This window comes from Lemur catta, chromosome 15 (assembly GCF_020740605.2).
Source record: "Lemur catta isolate mLemCat1 chromosome 15, mLemCat1.pri, whole genome shotgun sequence".
NCBI classification, from domain to species: Eukaryota; Metazoa; Chordata; class Mammalia; order Primates; family Lemuridae; genus Lemur; species Lemur catta.
This window is the reverse complement of record NC_059142.1, coordinates 51,931,418-51,950,245: the sequence shown is the minus strand read 5'-3', so window position 1 is coordinate 51,950,245 and position 18,828 is coordinate 51,931,418. Positions and strand designations below refer to the sequence as shown.

Genomic DNA, 18,828 nt, shown 5'->3' with positions numbered 1-18,828 from the left:
GGGATTTATTTTCTGTGCTTCAGCTTTTGAGCACAAAAGTGGTGTAAAGGGAAACTTTGTCACAAAGTTAACTATTACAGCTTTTTTTTTTTTTTTTGAGATAGCGTCTTACTCTGTCTCCCAGGCTGGAGTGCAGTGACGTGATCATTGCTCACTGTAGCCTTGAACTCCTAGGCTCAAGCAAGCCTGCCTTAGGTGGGACTACAGGTGTGCACCACAATGCCTGGCTAATTTTTTTATTTTCTGTAGAGCTGGGGTCTTCCTGTTGCCCAGCTGGTCTTGAACTCCTGGCCTCAAGCAATCCTCCCACATCGGCCTCCCAAAGTGTGGGGATTATAGGTATGAGCCACTGCTCCTGGCCAGCTTTTTGTATTTGAACATAGAAAATTATTTTAACTTCATCAGCTAATTTTAAAAGTACCTACTAAACTATTTACAATGGTTAGTAGAACTCGTGAGCAGTCTTAGGAAATACAGGTATTAAGGTGAGGTGGTGGAAAGAGTTGCCCTTGAAGTCAGAGGACCTGGTGTGCCTACCACCTAATTGCTGATTTTAGACTAATTGTTTACTGTCTTGGGACTTTACTGTTCTCATTTACAAATACCAGGATTATAATTAGAATTAAATGAGATAACCTGGGAAGTTCCTAGATAGAGAGTATCTTTTTTTTTTTTTTTTTTTAAGTCTTCCTAGCTGCTAGATGGTAGAAAATAATCTAAGTAAAGACATCTGACTTGATATGGCTTAAATCCTGCAGGAAAAGCCTACCTAGGAAAGGGTAGCATGCACAGGCCCGAAACTTCATGACACTTCCGCCATCTACTGCAGATGGACTTTACTGGAGAGGAACAACGATGGCTGCCAGCTTTTGAGAAAGTGGTATAGTCTTAACATAAGCAGAGGAGAGTCTGCGTGTGCTTAGTCCTGATTTATGGGGGTAGGGGCTGGGTGGAAGGTGGCAGAAGGATGGCGTCTATCCCACATAGAGCTGCTTGTGTTGTAACAATTGGATTGGTTGAAGATGTTCAGTGGTAGCTGTGCCAGAAGACCTTAATGTACAAAACAGAAAAATGAGTATCCCCCTGGCACCCCCCAGCCTGCTGAATCACTGAAGTGGCACTCAGCCAACCAACTGAAGCTCTAGGGATTCCAACAGCAGCCAAATGAAAACCTGGAGAATTTGAGAAAAATCCATTTGGCTTAGTTTTGGAGCATGGTTAGAATTCATGCCATCCAAGGAAATCACCAATACGAGTCCTGTGAGTATTGTAAGGAGGGGCATCCCCAGGATTGGAGGGAGCCCTTTGGAAGCTTTCTCATAATAAGCAACGGCAAACTGGGAACATGTGAGGTGGGTAGTGTTTCAGCCTCTGAAGAAGTCTTCTGAGGGGAACAGGATTGTCGGTGATATTTTTGCTGTTTTCTGCCCAGAAGCCTCTTCTTAGATGGTCTTTTTATGTGGTTGGTCCCTTTCAATAATTTAGGGCTGGACCAAATGTCCCTCCTCAAATGTCCCTTTTCTGACTACTCGAGTTTCTTTTGAAATCTTGTTTACTTGTATGCTGTCCTCTCTTAATAGAGTGTAAGTCCCATCGAGGCAGGGCCGGAGTGTGGCTTGTGGTCCAGGCTAGGGACGTGATGCTGTCCAGTGGCAGGACTCGTCAGCAGAGCTAGCTTAAAAGTAGCATCCATCAAACTTGGTGCCTGGTTTGGAGTGCAGAGGAGGGGAAGGATTGTGGGTGGCCCTGCAGAAGGGAGAGGAAAAGTCTGTTCTACTTGGCTGGTTTGCTTTGTTGTTTCTTATACAAAAGTATAATACAAGGACTTTTTAAAAAAGTGTTTTTAACCTTTTCTGAGTCAAGGACTTCTGAGAATCTGATGAAGCAATGTCTTCTCGCCGAGTAAATGTAGAAACCTCAAAATGTTGCACATGATGTGAAGTATTCAACCTGCAAAAGCTACCCATATCTCCCCAGGAGCCAAGGTCTTCAAGTTAAAAAAACATATATCCCTGGCCAGAATAGTACACTTTAAAAAAAAACGCCACGCACAGGAAAGTGAGAACATCATAAGTGTACATCTCTGATTTTTCACAAGGGGAACACACCCGTTGGAATAAAAGGCAGAACGTGAGCAGCTCCCCAAGCCAGGCTTCTGAAGCCGCCCCCACCCCAGGGTAACACTGTTCGACTTCCAGCAGCAGAGCTTCATTCTGCCTACTTTCTCCCCACTTTGCCCTCCCCGCTGCCCGTCCATCCATCATCCCCCTACCTGCACAGGGTTGTTGGGGGGCTAGGAGCATATGGAAGTTTTCTTGGGAACTGAATGCCAGGTGGCTCCTTTTGACCCTGCAGACCTGCTCTGCACTGTCCCCGCTGGGGGCAGCAGGCTCCCTGCCATGTTTGTCGATGGAGAGCAGAGGAAACTGAAGGGGGTGTTCATTCCCCCTGCCCCCTCCTGCCATATCGAGGTCGCTGTGGACTCTGCATCTGTTGACCTAAAGCCGTAGCTCCCTGCGCAATCCCGTCTCCAGGTTCCAGGACCTCCTGCCTTCCCTGCGTCTCCTGGCCCCGGTGCTGGCGCCCCACCCAGGCGCCTCCCTCAGGCCCCACGTTGCCTTACGCCTGCCCTTTCTGAACCGGTGTCCACGCGCCCCTCGGATTACCCCGTAGGATCGTGCCAGCTTCTCCCTGCCAGACGCTGCCTGGTACAAGAGGCTGGCGTTTGTCAGCCGCTGCCCAAACACGCTGGCACACACGTGCTTCCGTGCACCCCTCGCAGCACAGCAGGCCGCGCCCCCACCCCTCCTGCCCGTGGGCCGAGGGGCCGTCGAACTTCGCAGAGACCGACTCACACAGCGCACTCGGTTCCGTTTGCTTGTGGGTTGGTAGCTGGCGGGGGACTTGCACGGGGCGAGTGCTGCGATGGTGAACTCCTGGGTGTCAGCTCAGAGAGGCAACGAGAAATGGGCCCCGACTTGCCCTCACGTTGGTTGACCTTTCAAAGTGTAGTGGGCAAAAAACAAAACCCAGAAATCCAAATCAAATTGTAGCAAGAAGAAAAGGAAAATTAATTACAACTGAGAGATGCAGAAAATGTTTACGGTATTAAACAGAGAAAATGTGTGAGGTGCTTTTTATTGTTTGCTTTATAGATGGCTTTTAAAAAATTACATAAAAATTGTTAAGAAAGAAGTTGGCTCAGGTGGGGAGGCTACTTCACCCCAGCTGGGACTCGAATCCGTAACCCCTGGTTTAGGAGGCCAGTGCCTTATCCAGTAGGCCATTGAGGCTTGGCGCGGGTGGCATCCGATCATATGCCTCTTAAACTGTGACGCCACGTAATGACATCACACGAAAGCGCACAGGCACAAAACCCGATTGGACGGAGGCTGCTCCCTAGCTCCGGGGCCCGGAAGGAAACGCCCGGGGATGGGTAAAATTAGGGAAGAGACAAGGATTGTGGGATTGCGGTCTTAGGACAATTGTACGGATTAAAAACGTTCCGACCACGAAGGGACTCGAACCCTCAATCTTCTGATCCGAAGTCAGACGCCTTATCCATTAGGCCACGCGGTCTCCCCGCTCAGCAGCTTTTCTGGATGACCCACTTAGTGATCAGCAGACTCCAGTGGTGGCGCGGCTCCGGGGTGGTACCCGCGTCAGACTCCGCCGCGCCGTCACGCATCCTGTGGCGAAGCACGTGCCACCCGCTCCCACTGAACCGCCCGCGCCGCCGCCTCGGAACTGCAGCACCTGACCCAGGCTTTGCGCCTCAATGGATGTCGCGGCCGCGTGGCCTCACGGACAAGGCGTCCAACTTCACAAGCGAAAGATTGGGAGTTCGAGTCCCTTCGTGGCGGGGTCATTTTTGAGCGAGTCCTTAGCAGAGCGCAGCAATCCGCCACCCAGCTCTGTTTGGTGGTTTGTTTCTTCGTGTCCGTCCCCTACCTCCGGCCGCGCGTTTGCCTTTCCGGGAGACCCCCGCTCCCCGCGTTACAGCGCGCCGCCAGGAGCTCTTACTTCTCTCGCGTGGCCCCGCGGGCTCCCCGAAACCTGGGCGCGGCCGCTGTTGGCGCGGTGCGTGGGCACGTGCGGCTGAACGCGCTATCACGGACCACGTGGAACATGCGTGTAATCGCGCCCCAGTGGCCTAATGGATAAGGCACTGGCCTCCTAAGCCAGGGATTGTGGGTTCGAGTCCCACCTGGGGTGGTGACGGACTCCTCAGTTTTTGCCACCGGGAACCCGCGACCTCGCCCTGCTTATCGCGGGCTGCGGCCCCACACCCGCTGTCCTGCAGGTCCCTCCGTAGTCCGCGTGTCCGCACGTCGTTTGTGCTTGGCTGCCCGGGACCGCCCTGTCAGCCGCAGCTGCGGTGTCCTGGGAATCCTCTGCGCTTTCGACCCTCCGGACATATCCTGTCCCAGCCTCGAAGTTGACGGGCGAAAGCTGCTCGTGTCCCTGATTCGGGAGACGCGCGGGTCGTGGCTGTCAGTGCTGGCGCGGCACTCAGGGTCTTCGGCGGAGACGGGGCACAGACCCTGCTGGACCCCGCGAACGGGATCGGGGTTTCTTCCAGAGTCTCAGAGAGGGGAGAGAAAAATAATCCAAAAACGACAGTTTCGTACCCCAGGTGGGACTCGAACCCACAATCCCTGGCTTAGGAGGCCAGTGCCTTATCCATTAGGCCACTGGGGCTTGCGCCACGTGGTTGCCGCATCTCCTCCTTTAATAGGCGGCTCCTCCCGGGTCTCCCCGGGAAGGTCTCGGAGGGGCCGGGGTGCGGAGTCCGGGGGCCGCTCGGGGCTGTGCAGGTGGGAGGCACTTCCTTCTTGTCCACCTCTAGAGACCTGATGGAAAATCCAAGAATTTTAGGAGAATGTGGTGTGGGAAGTGAAGAAGCACAGACCAGTGTTAGCCATGAACACTGAAGCACACGCTGACAGTCTTCCCAGGCACGACAGCGTAACCAGGAGGGACAAATCCAGTCCTGACAATAGAAATATTAATATATTATATCACAGGTATAGAATACATAGAAAAGTCAGCCAAATAGACATTGCACCCTAATATTTCTCTCCTTCAAAACTATTAAACAAACAAAACAATAAACATTTTAAAATGTTACATTTAAAATCCATTGTTAAAGTCCACGCGCGTCTGAAACATGTGACAGCACTTCAGTGAAGGGCAGCGTTTGTCCCCCGCTGTGCCTGCTGTGAGATCTGCCCATCCGCCCCCAGCATCATCGCGGGGCAAGGGGACTTAGAGACATTCTTTGTTTCTCTCTACAAAATGTAGAGTCAGCAAAAACCTGTCTCCTTCCTCCCTTAATGTCTGAAAGAAGGAAGAATTTAACCCACCTAGCTCCAGCCTACTGCCTTGAGGATGTTCTCCTTCCAGCTGGTTAATTTGTCTTTCTGGGCTGGGGCGAGGCTCACACCTGTAATCCCAGCACCTGGGTCAGGGCAATCACTTGAGGCCAAGAGTTGGAGACCAGCCCAGGCAACATAGCCAGACCCCATCTCTACAAAAAAAAAAATTTTTTTTTAATTAGCTGGGCATGGTGGCTCGCACCATAGTCCCAGCTACTGGGGAGGCTGAGGCAGGAGGATTGCTTACGCCCAGGAATTTGAGGTTGCTGTGAGTTAGGCTGATACCATGGCACTCTAGCCAGGCCAACAGGAGACCCTGTCTCAAAAAACAAACAAGCATTGTCTGTTGTGTGTGCCATGCATGTAGTAAAGGGTACAGACCTTAATGCTGCAGCCCGAGTCGTCTTTACATGTGTATGTATTCACGTGACAGCCACTTAGGTAGGTCAAGACACAGAACCTTTCCAGCACCCAGGAAGGCTGCTGTGCCTCCCGCTGGTCATTGGCCACCTCCCCCAGGTAAATACTTGCCTGACTCATCACCACAAAGTAGTTTTGCCTGGTTTTGAATGTCATACAAATGGCATCTTTCTCTTTTGTAAAGTCTGGCCTCTTTCATTGTGTCCTTGAGAGTCACCTGTATTGGTTCTTTTGCCCTTAGCCTTTTTTAAGGCATGGACTCTACTCTCTGCCCCCAGCCTTTTTTGTTTCTCACTTTTCCTTCCCCTCCAGGTTCCTTCACATGCCAATGTCTTCAGAGAGCCTGTTGGGCCCAGCGCCCAGCACTCACTCCAGGGTCAACTGCAAGGGTGCCTGCTCTGTTTTCCTGCCGCCCCCATCTAACCAAGCAAGCCCCAGGCCCTGCCGTGCCTCACTCAACTGCTCATATCCGTTCCAAAGAGTCCACTTGTCTCTCTGGGTCCTGAATCTCCCAGCTCCCACCTCACTCCCGCTCTGCGGCTCATACCCTGCCCTGAGCATCGCCACCAGGCACTCCTCCTCAAGGGCAAGCCACACTCACCCAGCCATCCTCTTAGGTCCACTCCCCTTTGTGACTTTCCTTTGTCAACACATAGCATCACCCTATGTCACACCCCTGGTCCCAGGCCGCCCAGGCCAATTTTATGTCCCCATAATCCTCCAGCATCCGGTATCTCCTCCCCATCCCTGTTGCCACTGCCGTAGTTCCAAGACTGGTACCTGACTGCTCACATGGGTCAGTTGACAACCACACCTACTTCTCATCCTATCGTGGTCCCCCCCCCCCCGCCCCCGACAGCCCCTATAGGGGAAAGTCTAAACATCTTGGCTGTCACATGTAAGTCCTTTCTGGATGTGGCTCCCACTCAGTGTGGCAGACCCATCTCGCAGCTCGTCGTCCCCTGGGTTCCAGTCAAACTGTGCTGTAATCACGGCCAGCATTCCCGGAGTACTTGCTCAGTGCCATTAACCACTTATTTATTCATGTAAATCCCACAGTAACCCTAAAGTCAGCACTAATAACATCACCCCTAGTTTATAGATGGGAAAACCAAGGTTAAGTAGTTTGCCCAAGGTCTTGCAGCTGGGGGTGGTGGAGGGGCGGGAGTTGAGCTGGGCAGTCTGGTGACAGAGCCCATCCTCTCAATCCATTTCCTGTTCCAGCCGCAGGCAGGCCTTGGCATTGCCCACATTTTCCTAGCCCTGTGCTCGGCCACCACTAGAGCCTCCAGATGACATGCTCTTACCCTGCTCCCCTGGCCAGCTCCTCCCCTCCTTCAGGCCCATCTCAAGCACTTCAAGTACATCTTCTCCAACCCTCCCGCTGCAACTAGTTGCTCCTCTGCCTCCTGCAATCTACTGAGACTTTTCTTACATCATTTACTATACTTTAAGTCGTGTTACTGTAACCTATTTTTCTTCTCAGCTTTTATCACCACCTGATGGCATGTCAATTCTCTGCAAGAAAGGACTTTGTTTTGTTCACTGCCGACTCCTTACCACCTCACCCAGGGTTCACTGAATGACTGAATGAACTAAGGAACGTTCCAGTTCCTGCATATGGGCCTCAGCTGCCTCCTAGGCCCGGAGTTCCTGGAGGACAGGGACCACATCTTACATACCTTTTGTGTTTTATAAAAGTCATTTATAAATGACTTCTTCCCCTTGTTTAGACTCATGTGAATGGTAAGTCCCTGCTCACATAAAGTGTATATACTGCTACGGTTCATTCTCTTGAATTTAGAGCATCACAATGGAGTATTTGCTAAACGAGAGAACTAGACTGAAAGAATAGAGAAGAGTGTGAGAAATTCACTCCATGCCACAGCAATCTACTGCTGATATGCTAGCCTGCATGCCCAAGGGATGGCAAAAATCTTCCAACTTACTCTTCCTGCCTCTAAAACCCCACTGCTCAATACGGCACCTAACACACAATACTCCTTCCCACTCAAGATCCTCAGCGGCTTTCTGTTACCATGTTTCTTAACATCTAAACTCCTTAACTCGAATTCGAGGCTGTCCGCATCAAGCCTCTGTTTCTCTCCAGGCTTCGCTCCCAGCCCCCTGCACAAACCCGCCATTCAGTACTGCTGGCTCCCTCGGCCCCTCCTCCACGTCAGCCTCTTTTCTGTCTCCTGTATTCATATTGTTCCCTTCAAATGGCATGTCCTCATCCCCTCTCACTCCTCTGTCTCAGCCCTCCTTCCTGGCCCTGTGGTCTTTGAGGGCAGACACCAGAACCCCTTCCTGTTTCCCCCGAGCCATGATACATAGTCAGTGCCGGGTCAATAACTGTGAGGCACTGCAACTGGGAGAAAAGGTAGTTCTGTTCAGAGGCATTCTGAATGAGAAGGGAAGCCCAAGAGCCTAGAATTTTATTGTAACTAATACAGTAGGTGGATAACTCAGGTTTGAAAATATGGTAATTGCCTATAAAGACCTTTGCAACTAGTGCCTGTAACTCTCACTCCCAGTGAACATTCCTGTGATGGCGCCAATGTTACAGACAAACACTAACAGCAAAAACAAAGAAATCTCCGCATGGTGTTAAAGGCATCCATCCCCGCTGCAGCTGCCGGGCGCCCTGAAGCCTGGTCTTTGCCAGCTGCGGGTAATTTCAGTCCATGTCTACTCTCCTGCTCGTCTTTATGGTGGAATGAATTCTCTTCTGTCTTAGCCTTTCCCGATTCATGTTTTCTATCCTGAAAACAAAAAGGCTGCAATTAGCCCAGATGCCCAATCAGTGCTTTTCAAAGTGGTGAGAGGGGCTGGGAGCTCTGCGGGAAGCAGAGCAGCCGCCAGCAGGCGCCAGCTCACAACCCCCACCCCAGGGCTGGGTGTTCTCCTCCTGCTGGGGCGTCTCACCTGCCTACTGGCAGGTCTTGGCCTTTACCGGCCTCCTTCCTTACCTGTGCAGACTCTGCCTACGCAGATCGGTTTGTAGCTTAGGGCATTTTCTGATACCTGATTCTCTGAAGTTTAGCATCTTCTTTGGATGGCTCCTTGGGTGTCTGGCTGGCCTCAGCGATTATGTCTCGAATTTTCTGTAGGCAATCTGCCAGATTGCGGAACTGATAGCGGCTGCTTTCAGAGGTGAGTATCAACTCTCCTGCCCGGTTGATCTTATTTTTATGCTGCAGAGAACAAAGGAAGAATCCTAGTCCTACAGGGTAAATGTTTAAAAGTCCCCGAGGGATTTCTAAGGAAAGAAAGGGATGGTGGTGGTTACCGAGATGGCGATCCTCTGCCGCACAGGCTCTGCGATCCAGTCCGCGGTCGCCAAATGGAACCTGACTTCCGCCTTGGAATTCACTGTGGATGAAGGACAGAAGGGAGCACTGGTCACTTGGACTCTCAGGATGTCTCAGCACCCAGGTGAACAGTGACCACCCTGAAACAAAGAGAGGCCAGACACCCAACCATGTACCTTCTAGCCTATGTCAAAGTTGGCCATGGAACAAGCCTACAAAGATCCTGAGGCACTTTTGGACAAAAATAGACTTCTAGTAACCACGTGTCCAGTGCTTCTCTTACAGTTTTACTGGGTGCTGAAAAGAATGGGGGGAACAAGTTCCACCAGAATGAAGGAAACCTATTCTTGGAGCTGGCTGCCGACTCACACTGTGATTTCTCTTTGTTTAGACCCATAGCCAATCCTAGTCCTAGCAACCCACAGCTGAGCATCTGAGAATCAGACCACATTCAAAAGAATAAAGAGGATTATTATAAGCTGGCAGTATTTAAGCTTCTGCTGAAAAATCCCTTTATTCTATATGAACATAAACACAGAGCTCCTCAGACCCATCCCCCAGCTGAGTCTTAAAGCAAAAGCAAGCAATGAGGCGCCTGTACCTTTGTTAACGTTCTGTCCCCCAGGACCACTACTCCGGCAGTAAGATACTGTCAAGCGATCTGTGAAACAGAAGAATGCGCACACAAAAAACTGATCATCCCATGGGAAAATGTGCACACTGCTAATGTCCTATCACCATAACTGTCCCTATTACACATCTCTCTTTTGGTGACTTTTTTTTTCCAGATAGGGTCTCACTCTGTTGCCCATGCTGGAGTGCAGTGGTGTGATCATAGCTCACTGCCCCTTTGAACTCCTGGGCTTGAGTGATCCTCCCACCTCACCCTTCCCAGCAGCTGGGGCTATAGGTGTGCATGACTGTGCCTGGCTATTTTTTTTTTTTTTAATTTCTGTAGAGTTGGGGATCTCGATATGTTGTCTAAGGTGGTCTTGAACTCCTGGGCTCAAGCAATCCCACTACCTTGGCTTCCCAAGTGCTGGGATTTATAGGCATGAGCCACCGTGCCAGGCTTTTCAATGCCTTTTATTAATATATACAGTCGTCCCTCTGTATCCATGGGGGATTGGTTCTAGAAGCTCTACGGATCCTAAAATCCATAGTCCCTGGTATAAAATGGAATAGTATTTACATATAACCTATGCACATCTTCCCACATATTTTAAATCATCTCTAGATTACTTATAATACCTAATACAATGTAAACGCTATATAAATAGTTGTTATACTATATTGTTTAGGGAATAATGACGAGAGAAAAGTCTGTACCTGTTCAGTACAGATGCAACCATCCCTTTTTTTGTCCTCAAATATTTTTAATCCACAGTTGGTTGAATCCACGGACATGGAACCCATGGACACAGAGAGCCGACTGTATAGACTGTATGTACATAAATGTAACATTCAGATCAGTAAAGCCAGAGATTACTCACAGATGTCAAAACCAAAATCAAGGGCAAGTGACTTTCCCAGGGTCACACAGACAGTAAAGGAGGTGAAATTATGACAGGTTGTTGTCTGCTTTTGGTCTAGTACATCCCACCAGACCCACTGCCCTTGCTTTTTGCTGTTCATTTTTTGTGTGTTTTAAAGCAAGGACTCTTTCAAAAGCTCAAACTAAAGGGCAGCCTTAGTTTAATTCCAGAAGTGGTGGATGTGGAATCCCAGTGGGCTGTAAGCTCCAAGAGAGCAGGACCATGTCTAATTCATTGTGCGTTCGTTGTGCATTCCCAGGGCCAAGCTCACAGTCAGTGCACAACATCTGCTGGATGAATGAGTACTTGAGCTGGAGTTGGGAGCCCTAGCTTAGAACACTGGCTCAGCCATGAAGTGACTACATGGTCTTGACAAAGTCCCACTGCCTCTCTGGGTCTCAGCTTGTTTTTAATCTATAAAATGAGGTCTCTTCCTTCCCTTTTTATAATTAATGACAAGCAGCCTTCTATTGTCTGAGGAAAGTAGGGAAGTCACAGTAGTGAAAAAATTCCAGAAGACTAGATGGTGAAGCACAAGAGGTCTGGGTGGCAAAGAACTGTGGTGGCACCATGGTGGCAGAAAGCAGTGGTGACCCATCTCAGACTGCTACTGAGAGGCTTTCCTCCTCTGGAAAAGTCAAATTAAATCCTTTTTCTGACTTAGGTAACAAATGCACATGGTACTGTAGGGGAATAGTTCCACCATGGTGCCCTGGCAACCCTGTGTGTAGCCACACAGGCCACAGGGGCAAGGCTTGAACTGTGACCGACCTAAGTCTTCACAGGAACAGATGCCTTGTGGTGAATAAGAGCATGGGAGCCTGGCAAGGGGCTACCACAAGGCCACTGCCCACCCATCTGCCCATCTCCCCGGGGAGGCTGGCATGAGACACTTCTCTTTGTATCTCTTCACCTTGAGTTGTGATAAGACTCTTTCTGTCTCCTCCCCAACACAGCTGCAAGCCATAAAACTGCAGGGTTTCCTGTCCCTTGTGCTGCAGTCATGTGGTCTCTTTCAGTGTCACCCTGAGCAAGGATCAGGAGCCAGCACCTTTGGCTACTCTTACTTTCACTGTCTATGGAAGTCGTACACTCTCCGAATGTAAAAAGGCTCATTGTTTCTTTAAAGGCCACAACTGCTGGGCCTTGCCTATGCTTGACAGGTACAAAGTTTTAAAGTTATGCAAATGGTTTACATGGAGAAATCACCATTCCTGTGCCCTGGCCACCAGGTTTGTCTTTTGTCTCCACTTCCCAAGGCAGTCACTCTATCCAGGTTTTTGTATATCCTTTCAGATATATATAGATTTATATACACATACACAGATTATAGAGAGATATTTATTTCAGAGATATAGATAAGTAAAACACAAATGGTAGCTTATATACTCTCCTATACCTTCCTTTTTTCCCCCCATAACAATCAGTTCATCTACCGTAAAGATTGCTCATGTCATGAGAACATCAAGAGCTCTCCATGCATGTGGCACACTACACAGAACTCCACGAGGGGCTACACCATCATTTATTTGCTATTCTTTTTTTTTTTTTGAGACAGAGTCTCGCTTTGTTGCCCAGGCTACAGTGAGTGCCGTGGCGTCAGCCCAGCTCACAGCAACCTCAAACTCCGGGGCTTAATCGATCCTACTGCCTCAGGCTCCCGAGTAGCTGGGACTACAGGCATGTGCCACCATGTCCGGCTAATTTTTCTATGTATATTTTTAGTTGGCCAGATAATTTCTTTCTATTTTTAGTAGAGACGGGGGTCTCGCTCTTGCTCAGGCTGGTCTCGAACTCCTGACCTCGAGCGATCCTCCCGCCTCGGCATCCCAGAGTGCTAGGATTACAGGCGTGAGCCACCCCGACCGGCCATTTATTTGTTATTCTAAACAATGCTGCAAAGACTCCACTTTCACACACCCAGAGGTAATCTCTTTAATTGGGCTGGAGCAATCTGGAAGGAACATGTGAGGGGTAAAGGAACAGACATTAAGAAAAACCAAAATTACTTACCTAGAGGGATGTCATTGTTGGCTTGCTCTGCGTCATCCTGTAACAGAATGTCACAGTGTCAAATAAGTTTCACCTGTTCCTAACTGGTCCACAGCAACAAAAGAAATGATGTAAACCCTCGACACAAATGTAACACATTACTATTTTCAAATCCCCAGCAAAATCATATCAGAATGACAGAAAAAGCTTCCCCAGACTCCAGAAGTACCACCTCACAAACACTCCTTTAGCAAAATGGAACTGATGTCTCCAGCCTTCCCTGCCCTGGCCTTAGCTAGTGTCAGGCACTATCAAGGCCTGGCTCGGGGTGGGGGGGGTGGTGAGAGTCGGGGGAGCCACAGTGCACATGCCTCAGGGAGGCTCCAAAAGCAACAACACCCTCTGCCAAGCTGGAGAAGCCAATCTGGCAGGCCACCCTGTTTCTTCCAAGGCCACAGGAGGCTTGCACGGATGCAGCCTGCCTTGAACAGTGAATGACCGGTACATCTGCGCTGAGGGTTTGTGTCAAACTGAACTAGTCACCCCAGGACTCCTCACCTCCACCTCTCTCCCCAGTTTTTCCTCCAGCAGTGATGCCCTTTGGCCTTAAAACCTCATGTCCACAAGGCCCAGTGCAAACACCACTCCTTCTGAAGTTTTCCTGGCTCTCCAAGCTCAAAGTATCCTCGTGTGTACCCCTTCTGGCTGCCTTCATCCCTTTTATCTTAGAATTATTTGAGGGTGAACCCCTCACCCTACTCCACCTCTACAGCACTGAAGACCATGGGCCAGGCCCTCCTTCCTGAAGCACGTTCTTCCCCTTCCTCTGACCTATGCTCTCCCGGTTTCCTCTTCCCTCCCTATGACTCCTTCTCACTCTCCTTTGCTAGCTCCTTGCAACTTTTAAACAATGACATGTTTCAGAAATCCTTTTTCTTCTCTCTTTCTACTATTTCTTTCCCTAAAACACTTCACTCATCTACGTGGATGAAAATATCCTCCATATTTTTGACTCCCAACTTTCTGGCTCAAACTCAAGCCTCTTTCCTCAACTACAGACCCATATTCACTGCTACCTGATGTCTCCTCTCAGACACCTGATGGATGCCTCAAACCTCAAGCTTCCTCCAAGAGGATTCCCTTACTGACAATCTGAAGTGGCTCCTGGCACTCTCTGTGGCAGCACCCTTCTATTCATTACACTACTTCTCAATACCTAATGTTCCCCCCTGCCTTTTTTTTGGAGATAGAGTCTCACTCTGTTGCCTAGGATAGAGTGCAGTGGCATCATCATAGCTCACTGCAACCTCAAACTCCTGGACTCAAGTGATTCTCCTGCCTTAGGCTCCTGAATAGCTGGGACTACAGGCGCATGTTACACCTGGCTAATTTTTCTATTTTTTGTAGAGAAGGGGTCTCCCTCTTGCTCAGGCTGGTCTGAAACTCCTGGGCTCAATTGATGCTCCTGCCTTGGCCTCCCAAAGTGCTAGGATTACAGGCATAAGCCACCGTGCCTGCCCCACCCCCATTTTTTTTTTTTTTTTTACTGTCTGCTCCTTCCACTAGAATGTAAGAAGAAGAGATTCTGTGTGTTTTGTTTATCTTGGCTGTATCTGCTTTGCTTGAAACAGTGCTTGACATGTAGGTTCACAGTAAACTTTTTGTTGAATGAATCAACAAAAGAACGTTATTGCCACTCTCTTGTATAAGTTCATGGCAACTCAATCCTTCCATTGCTCAAGGCCCCAGACTTCAATTTCTCTCTATTCTCACTTCTCACATCTGATCCATTAGCAAATCCTGTAGGCTTTCCCCCCAAATATGTCTAGGATCTGACCAATTCTCATGACTCCCATTGCCTCCACTCTGCTTATCATCTCTTGCTTGCACTGTTGCAATCTCCTAACTTGTCTCCCTGCTCTTGGCAATCTCCAGTCTGTTCTCTGCAGTGATCCTTGTAGAACTCTATTTGTTCTCCCCTCCTGTCCTCTTTCCCTCATCTTTCCGTGATGCCATAATAGTATGCGTGGATATCCTGCCTGATGTTCTCAAAAGCATCAACAATGCTGCAAAAAGAGGCAATGCCAGATTCTTATTTGGCTGTACTCTAAAGTCATCATCTGGTTGCTAACTGCTGATGAAGCATAATTACACTGGCAAATCTGAAATCGCTGATGAGCACAGAGCTGGAAAAATTGTTGTGAATCTCACAGGCAGGTTAAACAAGTGTGGAGTGATCAGCCCCAGATTTGATGTGCAACTCAAAGATCTAGAAAAATGGCAGAATTATCTGCTCCCATCCCATCAGTTTGGTTTCATTGTACTGACAACTTCAGCTGGCATCACAGATCATGAAGAAGCAAGATGAAAACACACAGGAGAGAAAATGCTGAGAACCTTTTTCTGGGGATGTAATATATACTTACAAATAAAATGCCTCAATGGAAAAAAAAAAGTGTAATCCTTGTAAAACTAAGTCTTCTGCCTCAAACCCTCGAATAGATCTCCCTTGCATTAAGAGGAAAGGCTGAAGGCCAGTGAGCCCTAGAAACAGGCCTTTCCCCAGCCATCCCTCTCTCTTTAGCTTCACCTGACTCCCCTGCTCAGCCACACCAGTCAAGCGGGCTACTGCCTTAAGCTTGTTGCACTGCCCTCCCCACTATTTTCATGGCTTGCTGTCTTGCTTCTTGTAGGTCTTGACTTAAATGTCACCACCTCACTGAGGCCTTCCCAGACCATCCTACTTAAAACTGCAACCCTACTCCCTACCTCTGGCACTCCTTCTTCCTTCTGGGCTTTACTTTCTCCAAAGTACCACCTCACACATTCTAATTACTTACTTTACTTATTGCCTGTCTCTTTCCACTAGAATATAAGTTCCACAAGTATTAGGCTTTTTATTGTTTCGATATTCTAGCCCCCCAGCCTAGCATAGTGTGCACAGCATGCTCTCAATAGACGTTTGTTGAATGAGTGGGTGAATGAATGAGTGTTCTCTTCCAGTCCTGTAGGTGGAAGCTTAATGGATCTGGGGCCTGATACAGTGCCTGCACACAGCGGGCTAAATACATGCATCTGGAGGTACGAAGTCTCAGGCATCCTAGGGTTACTAGGTTCAACAGACAGTGTAACGTCCCAAAAGGTAGCAAACAACTTGGCAGCCTCCGGCCTTTATCGTCTACTTTGGAGGGCCAGAATGCCAGTATTTTCCTTTGGGACAAGAATCCTGAGGGTCAGGAGACAAACGCGGAAAAACTGCTAGCCTTGAAAGAAGCATATCCAGCAGACGTTCCCCGCTTCTGCACATCTCGAGCCACACCTGGCGGGCGATGCCCTGCAGTCCCAGCCCCCGGTTGTTGGCACAGCCCGCCCCTTCCTGCGGCGACCATCCCGTTCCGAGAGCCGCGGCCCCTCTGGCGCAGCTCCACGCCCGGCCAGTGAGCCCCCGGCTTCCTGACACCACCCAGCTGCGGGAGGAGCGCCTCTTCCGTCCTGCCCTTCTCGGCTCACCGGGACCTTCCATGCGGTGTCCGAGCCCTGGGATTCGGGGTAGAGCTTGTCCAGGCTGTAGATGCTCTGGAACTCGGTGCCGTCTACCTGCTTGTGCAGAGCCTGGCGCGGGCAGCGCGCAGGCGGCGGGAGCGGCCAGGCGCCGGCTCGGCTCACGCCCCAGCGCAGGCATCTGAGGGCCGCCATGTTCAGGTCTCGGGGGCGCTTCCGGCTGGCGCCTCCTCCCCGCGGTCCGCAGGCTCGCGCTGCCGTCGGGATTTGGTTCCGCGCGGCTCTCTGGGCCCGGGAGGGGAGGCGGTGAGCTGGGCTCCCGGCGATGCTCCCCGGTCGGTCGCCTCCGGGGGGCCTGGCTGGCGTGGGGAAGACGTTGGCAGGACCGCGAGCCCCCGAAGGAACCTCCTAGTGAGAAGAACCCCTGGATCTCGTGTCCCCCAGAAACATCACTTCTCGCCCTTTCATGAGAGTCCGTTCCCTCCTCCTGGTCCGGACCGCTCATCACCCAAAGCCCCCTGAGGCCCGCTCGCCCGCCCCGCGCTCCCCATCCCCTTTACCCTGCTCTACATTACCTTTTCTTCTTCTTCTTCTTCTTCTTCTTCTTCTTTTTTTTGGAGACAGAGTCTCACTCTTGCCCTGGCTAGAGGGCTAGAGTGCCATGGCGTCAGCCTAGCTCACAGCAACCTCAAACTCCTGGGCTCAAGCGATCCTCCTGCCTCAGCCTCCCGAGTAGCTGGGACTACAGGCATACGCCACCATGCCCGGCTAATTTTTTCTATATATTTTTAGTTGTCTAGATAATTTCTTTCTATTTTTTTAGTAGTGACGGGGTCTCGCTCTTGCTCAGGCTGGTCTCGAACTCCTGACTTCAAGCGATCCTCCCACCTCGGCCTCCCAGAGTGCTAGGATTACAGGCGTGAGCCACCGCGCCCAGCTGCTCAATCTTAATTATCTAATTTAATTGCCTGTCTTCTAGCCAGAATATAAACTCCAGGAGGGCACCGGCTCACTGCTGTATCCCAAGCACCCAGAACATGGCACGGTCATGGGCACTCTACAAATATAGATAAAATGAATTCTGTGGGAATGTGTTTTTGCAAGTTGAGTTCTGGTAGAGCTGGTTTTGGGAACTTCAGGCTCTTTTTACAAGGCAGCCTGTAAGCAAATCCTGTCCCCACCGGCACATGTGCGATGGTTTATACCCAGCCGCTCTGCATCAGAAATACCAGACAGGAGGAGCGGGAGGCCCTCACACAACGAAAGGTTTGCAAAACGTGGGGCCGTCACGCCCCCCCCAACAGCTAAACCTTAGTTAAGTTACTTTGTTGAGAGGCAGTGTGGTAAATGGAAACAGCTCAATAAATGTTAAAGATTATTAGCAGTACTAGTGGTTGTTTCTTAATGAAGAGTTCTATTTTTAGGAAGAAGCATAATTACCTAGAAAAATATACCCCTGGGGATGCTGGCTGATTGAAACAGGAGATTGCCATCAAGTCAAGGCTTTACCATCTCAGCATCATTGATGTGTCCGAGTCTTTAGGAGGGAATAAACCACTTGCCAGGCACCGGCTTTGTAAGCTCAAACTAGGAAGAGAGTGGCAGTTGGCATATTCTTTTTGGGCTCCCTCTGGAAGGAATGTCTCCTGGGTCCCTCGCTGTCTGACTTAGTCCCAAGACCTCAGAGGGAACAGAGACATCTCCATGGTGACTGGAATAAGCTGCTCAGGGGAGCAAAGCCAGGCACTCAGGTTGAGGGCTAAGGGATTATGACTAATAAAGTCAGAACCATTCATGGCATCACTGTTCTGAGGCTGGGCTCCAGCCCTGCATCTGACCCAGGCAAACAGGAAAAGAAAACTGCAGGTTTCCATGGCCCCAAATAAACACAGACTGCTCAGGCCATCTGGTGGCCTGGATTCTGGGAGAGGAGGTGGGTAGAGGATAGAATGAGACAAGCTGCCCTGGGGTGAGGGGAAGAGCAGCTGGCAGGCTCCTCTCACCTGCTGCTGCCGGGAACCATCCAGAATGGGGGCCTTCTGGGAGAAACAGGCCTGAGAGGGGCCACCTGTTCCCCCAGAAAGGTGGAAGCCAGCCTTCTCCTTACCCTCCTTGTTCCTCCATAGGCTGAGATGGTGCTTCAGGAAGAGGGGACATTCATTGGGGAGAGAGGAAGGAAGGGAAGAAAGGATAAAGAATCACTGCCCATTCCTGGCAGCTGAGGAGTTTGCAGACCTCAGCCCTTTTCTGTGGCTTGTGTGTTGGGGAACCACTCCCATGCTAAGGGACCACATGGTTCCCCTTTCTTCTCTGGAGTGCTCTGGGTTAGACGGCCTCTTCAAACTCATTATGTGGAAATAGGGAGCATGCAGTGAGGCATGGTGGAACTGGTCAGGCCTGAGTTCAAATATTTCTATGTGACCTTGAATTACTTAATTTCTAAGCGTCCATATACTCATCAGTAAAATAGAGATTTAATAGCTGCCTCATAAAGTTGCTGAGGATATTAAACACGTGTAAAACACAACACAGTGCCTGACACAAAGTCAGCATGCACAAAAACGTAGCTGCTTCTAGGGGATGCTAAGTGCATGCAGGTTTCTTGAGGGCACTTTCTGTTTCTTTCAGAGACCTGATGACTTATCTTTTTTTCTTTGCAGCACTGGGGTAGGAAATCCAGTCTGAGCA

The 18,828-nt window shown here is 49.9% G+C and overlaps 1 protein-coding gene and 3 non-coding genes across 5 annotated transcripts; 1 reads left to right on the top strand and 3 right to left on the bottom strand.

Moving 5' to 3' along the window:
* Window positions 1–3,506: 3,506 nt before the first annotated feature.
* TRNAR-UCG lies at window positions 3,507–3,579 on the bottom strand. Its single transcript has one exon. It is a non-coding gene; the product is annotated as a tRNA-Arg (tRNA).
* A 563-nt stretch (window positions 3,580–4,142) lies between these two features.
* On the top strand, window positions 4,143–4,215 carry TRNAR-CCU. The gene has a single exon. It is a non-coding gene; the product is annotated as a tRNA-Arg (tRNA).
* Window positions 4,216–4,628: 413 nt separating this feature from the next.
* On the bottom strand, window positions 4,629–4,701 carry TRNAR-CCU. Its single transcript has one exon. It is a non-coding gene; the product is annotated as a tRNA-Arg (tRNA).
* A 3,502-nt stretch (window positions 4,702–8,203) lies between these two features.
* Window positions 8,204–16,355, bottom strand: MRPL58 (mitochondrial ribosomal protein L58). 2 transcript variants are annotated; one of them, XM_045569873.1, is made up of 6 exons: window positions 16,150–16,355; window positions 12,661–12,697; window positions 9,714–9,773; window positions 9,091–9,173; window positions 8,826–8,995; window positions 8,204–8,563 (listed from the first exon to the last, which is right to left on the bottom strand). In XM_045569873.1, exons 1-6 carry the CDS (start codon window positions 16,333–16,335, stop codon window positions 8,479–8,481), a joined length of 621 nt encoding a protein of 206 aa, XP_045425829.1. In that variant the 5' UTR covers window positions 16,336–16,355; the 3' UTR covers window positions 8,204–8,478. The 2 variants fall into 2 exon arrangements, with proteins under 2 accessions (XP_045425829.1, XP_045425830.1); XM_045569874.1 differs by having other exon boundaries at window positions 8,204–8,558.
* Window positions 16,356–18,828: the final 2,473 nt, after the last annotated feature.

Coding starts and splice junctions, on each gene's coding strand:
- MRPL58 (XM_045569874.1), bottom strand. CDS start 16,335: ATGGCGGCCCTCAGATGCCTGCGCTGGGGCGTGAGCCGAGCCGGCGCC. Junction 9,774..12,660: donor CAACAATGACATCCCTCTAG/GTAAGTAATTTT, acceptor TCTGTTTCACAG/ATCGCTTGACAGTATCTTAC. Junction 9,174..9,713: donor GGGACAGAACGTTAACAAAG/GTACAGGCGCCT, acceptor CTTCATCCACAG/TGAATTCCAAGGCGGAAGTC.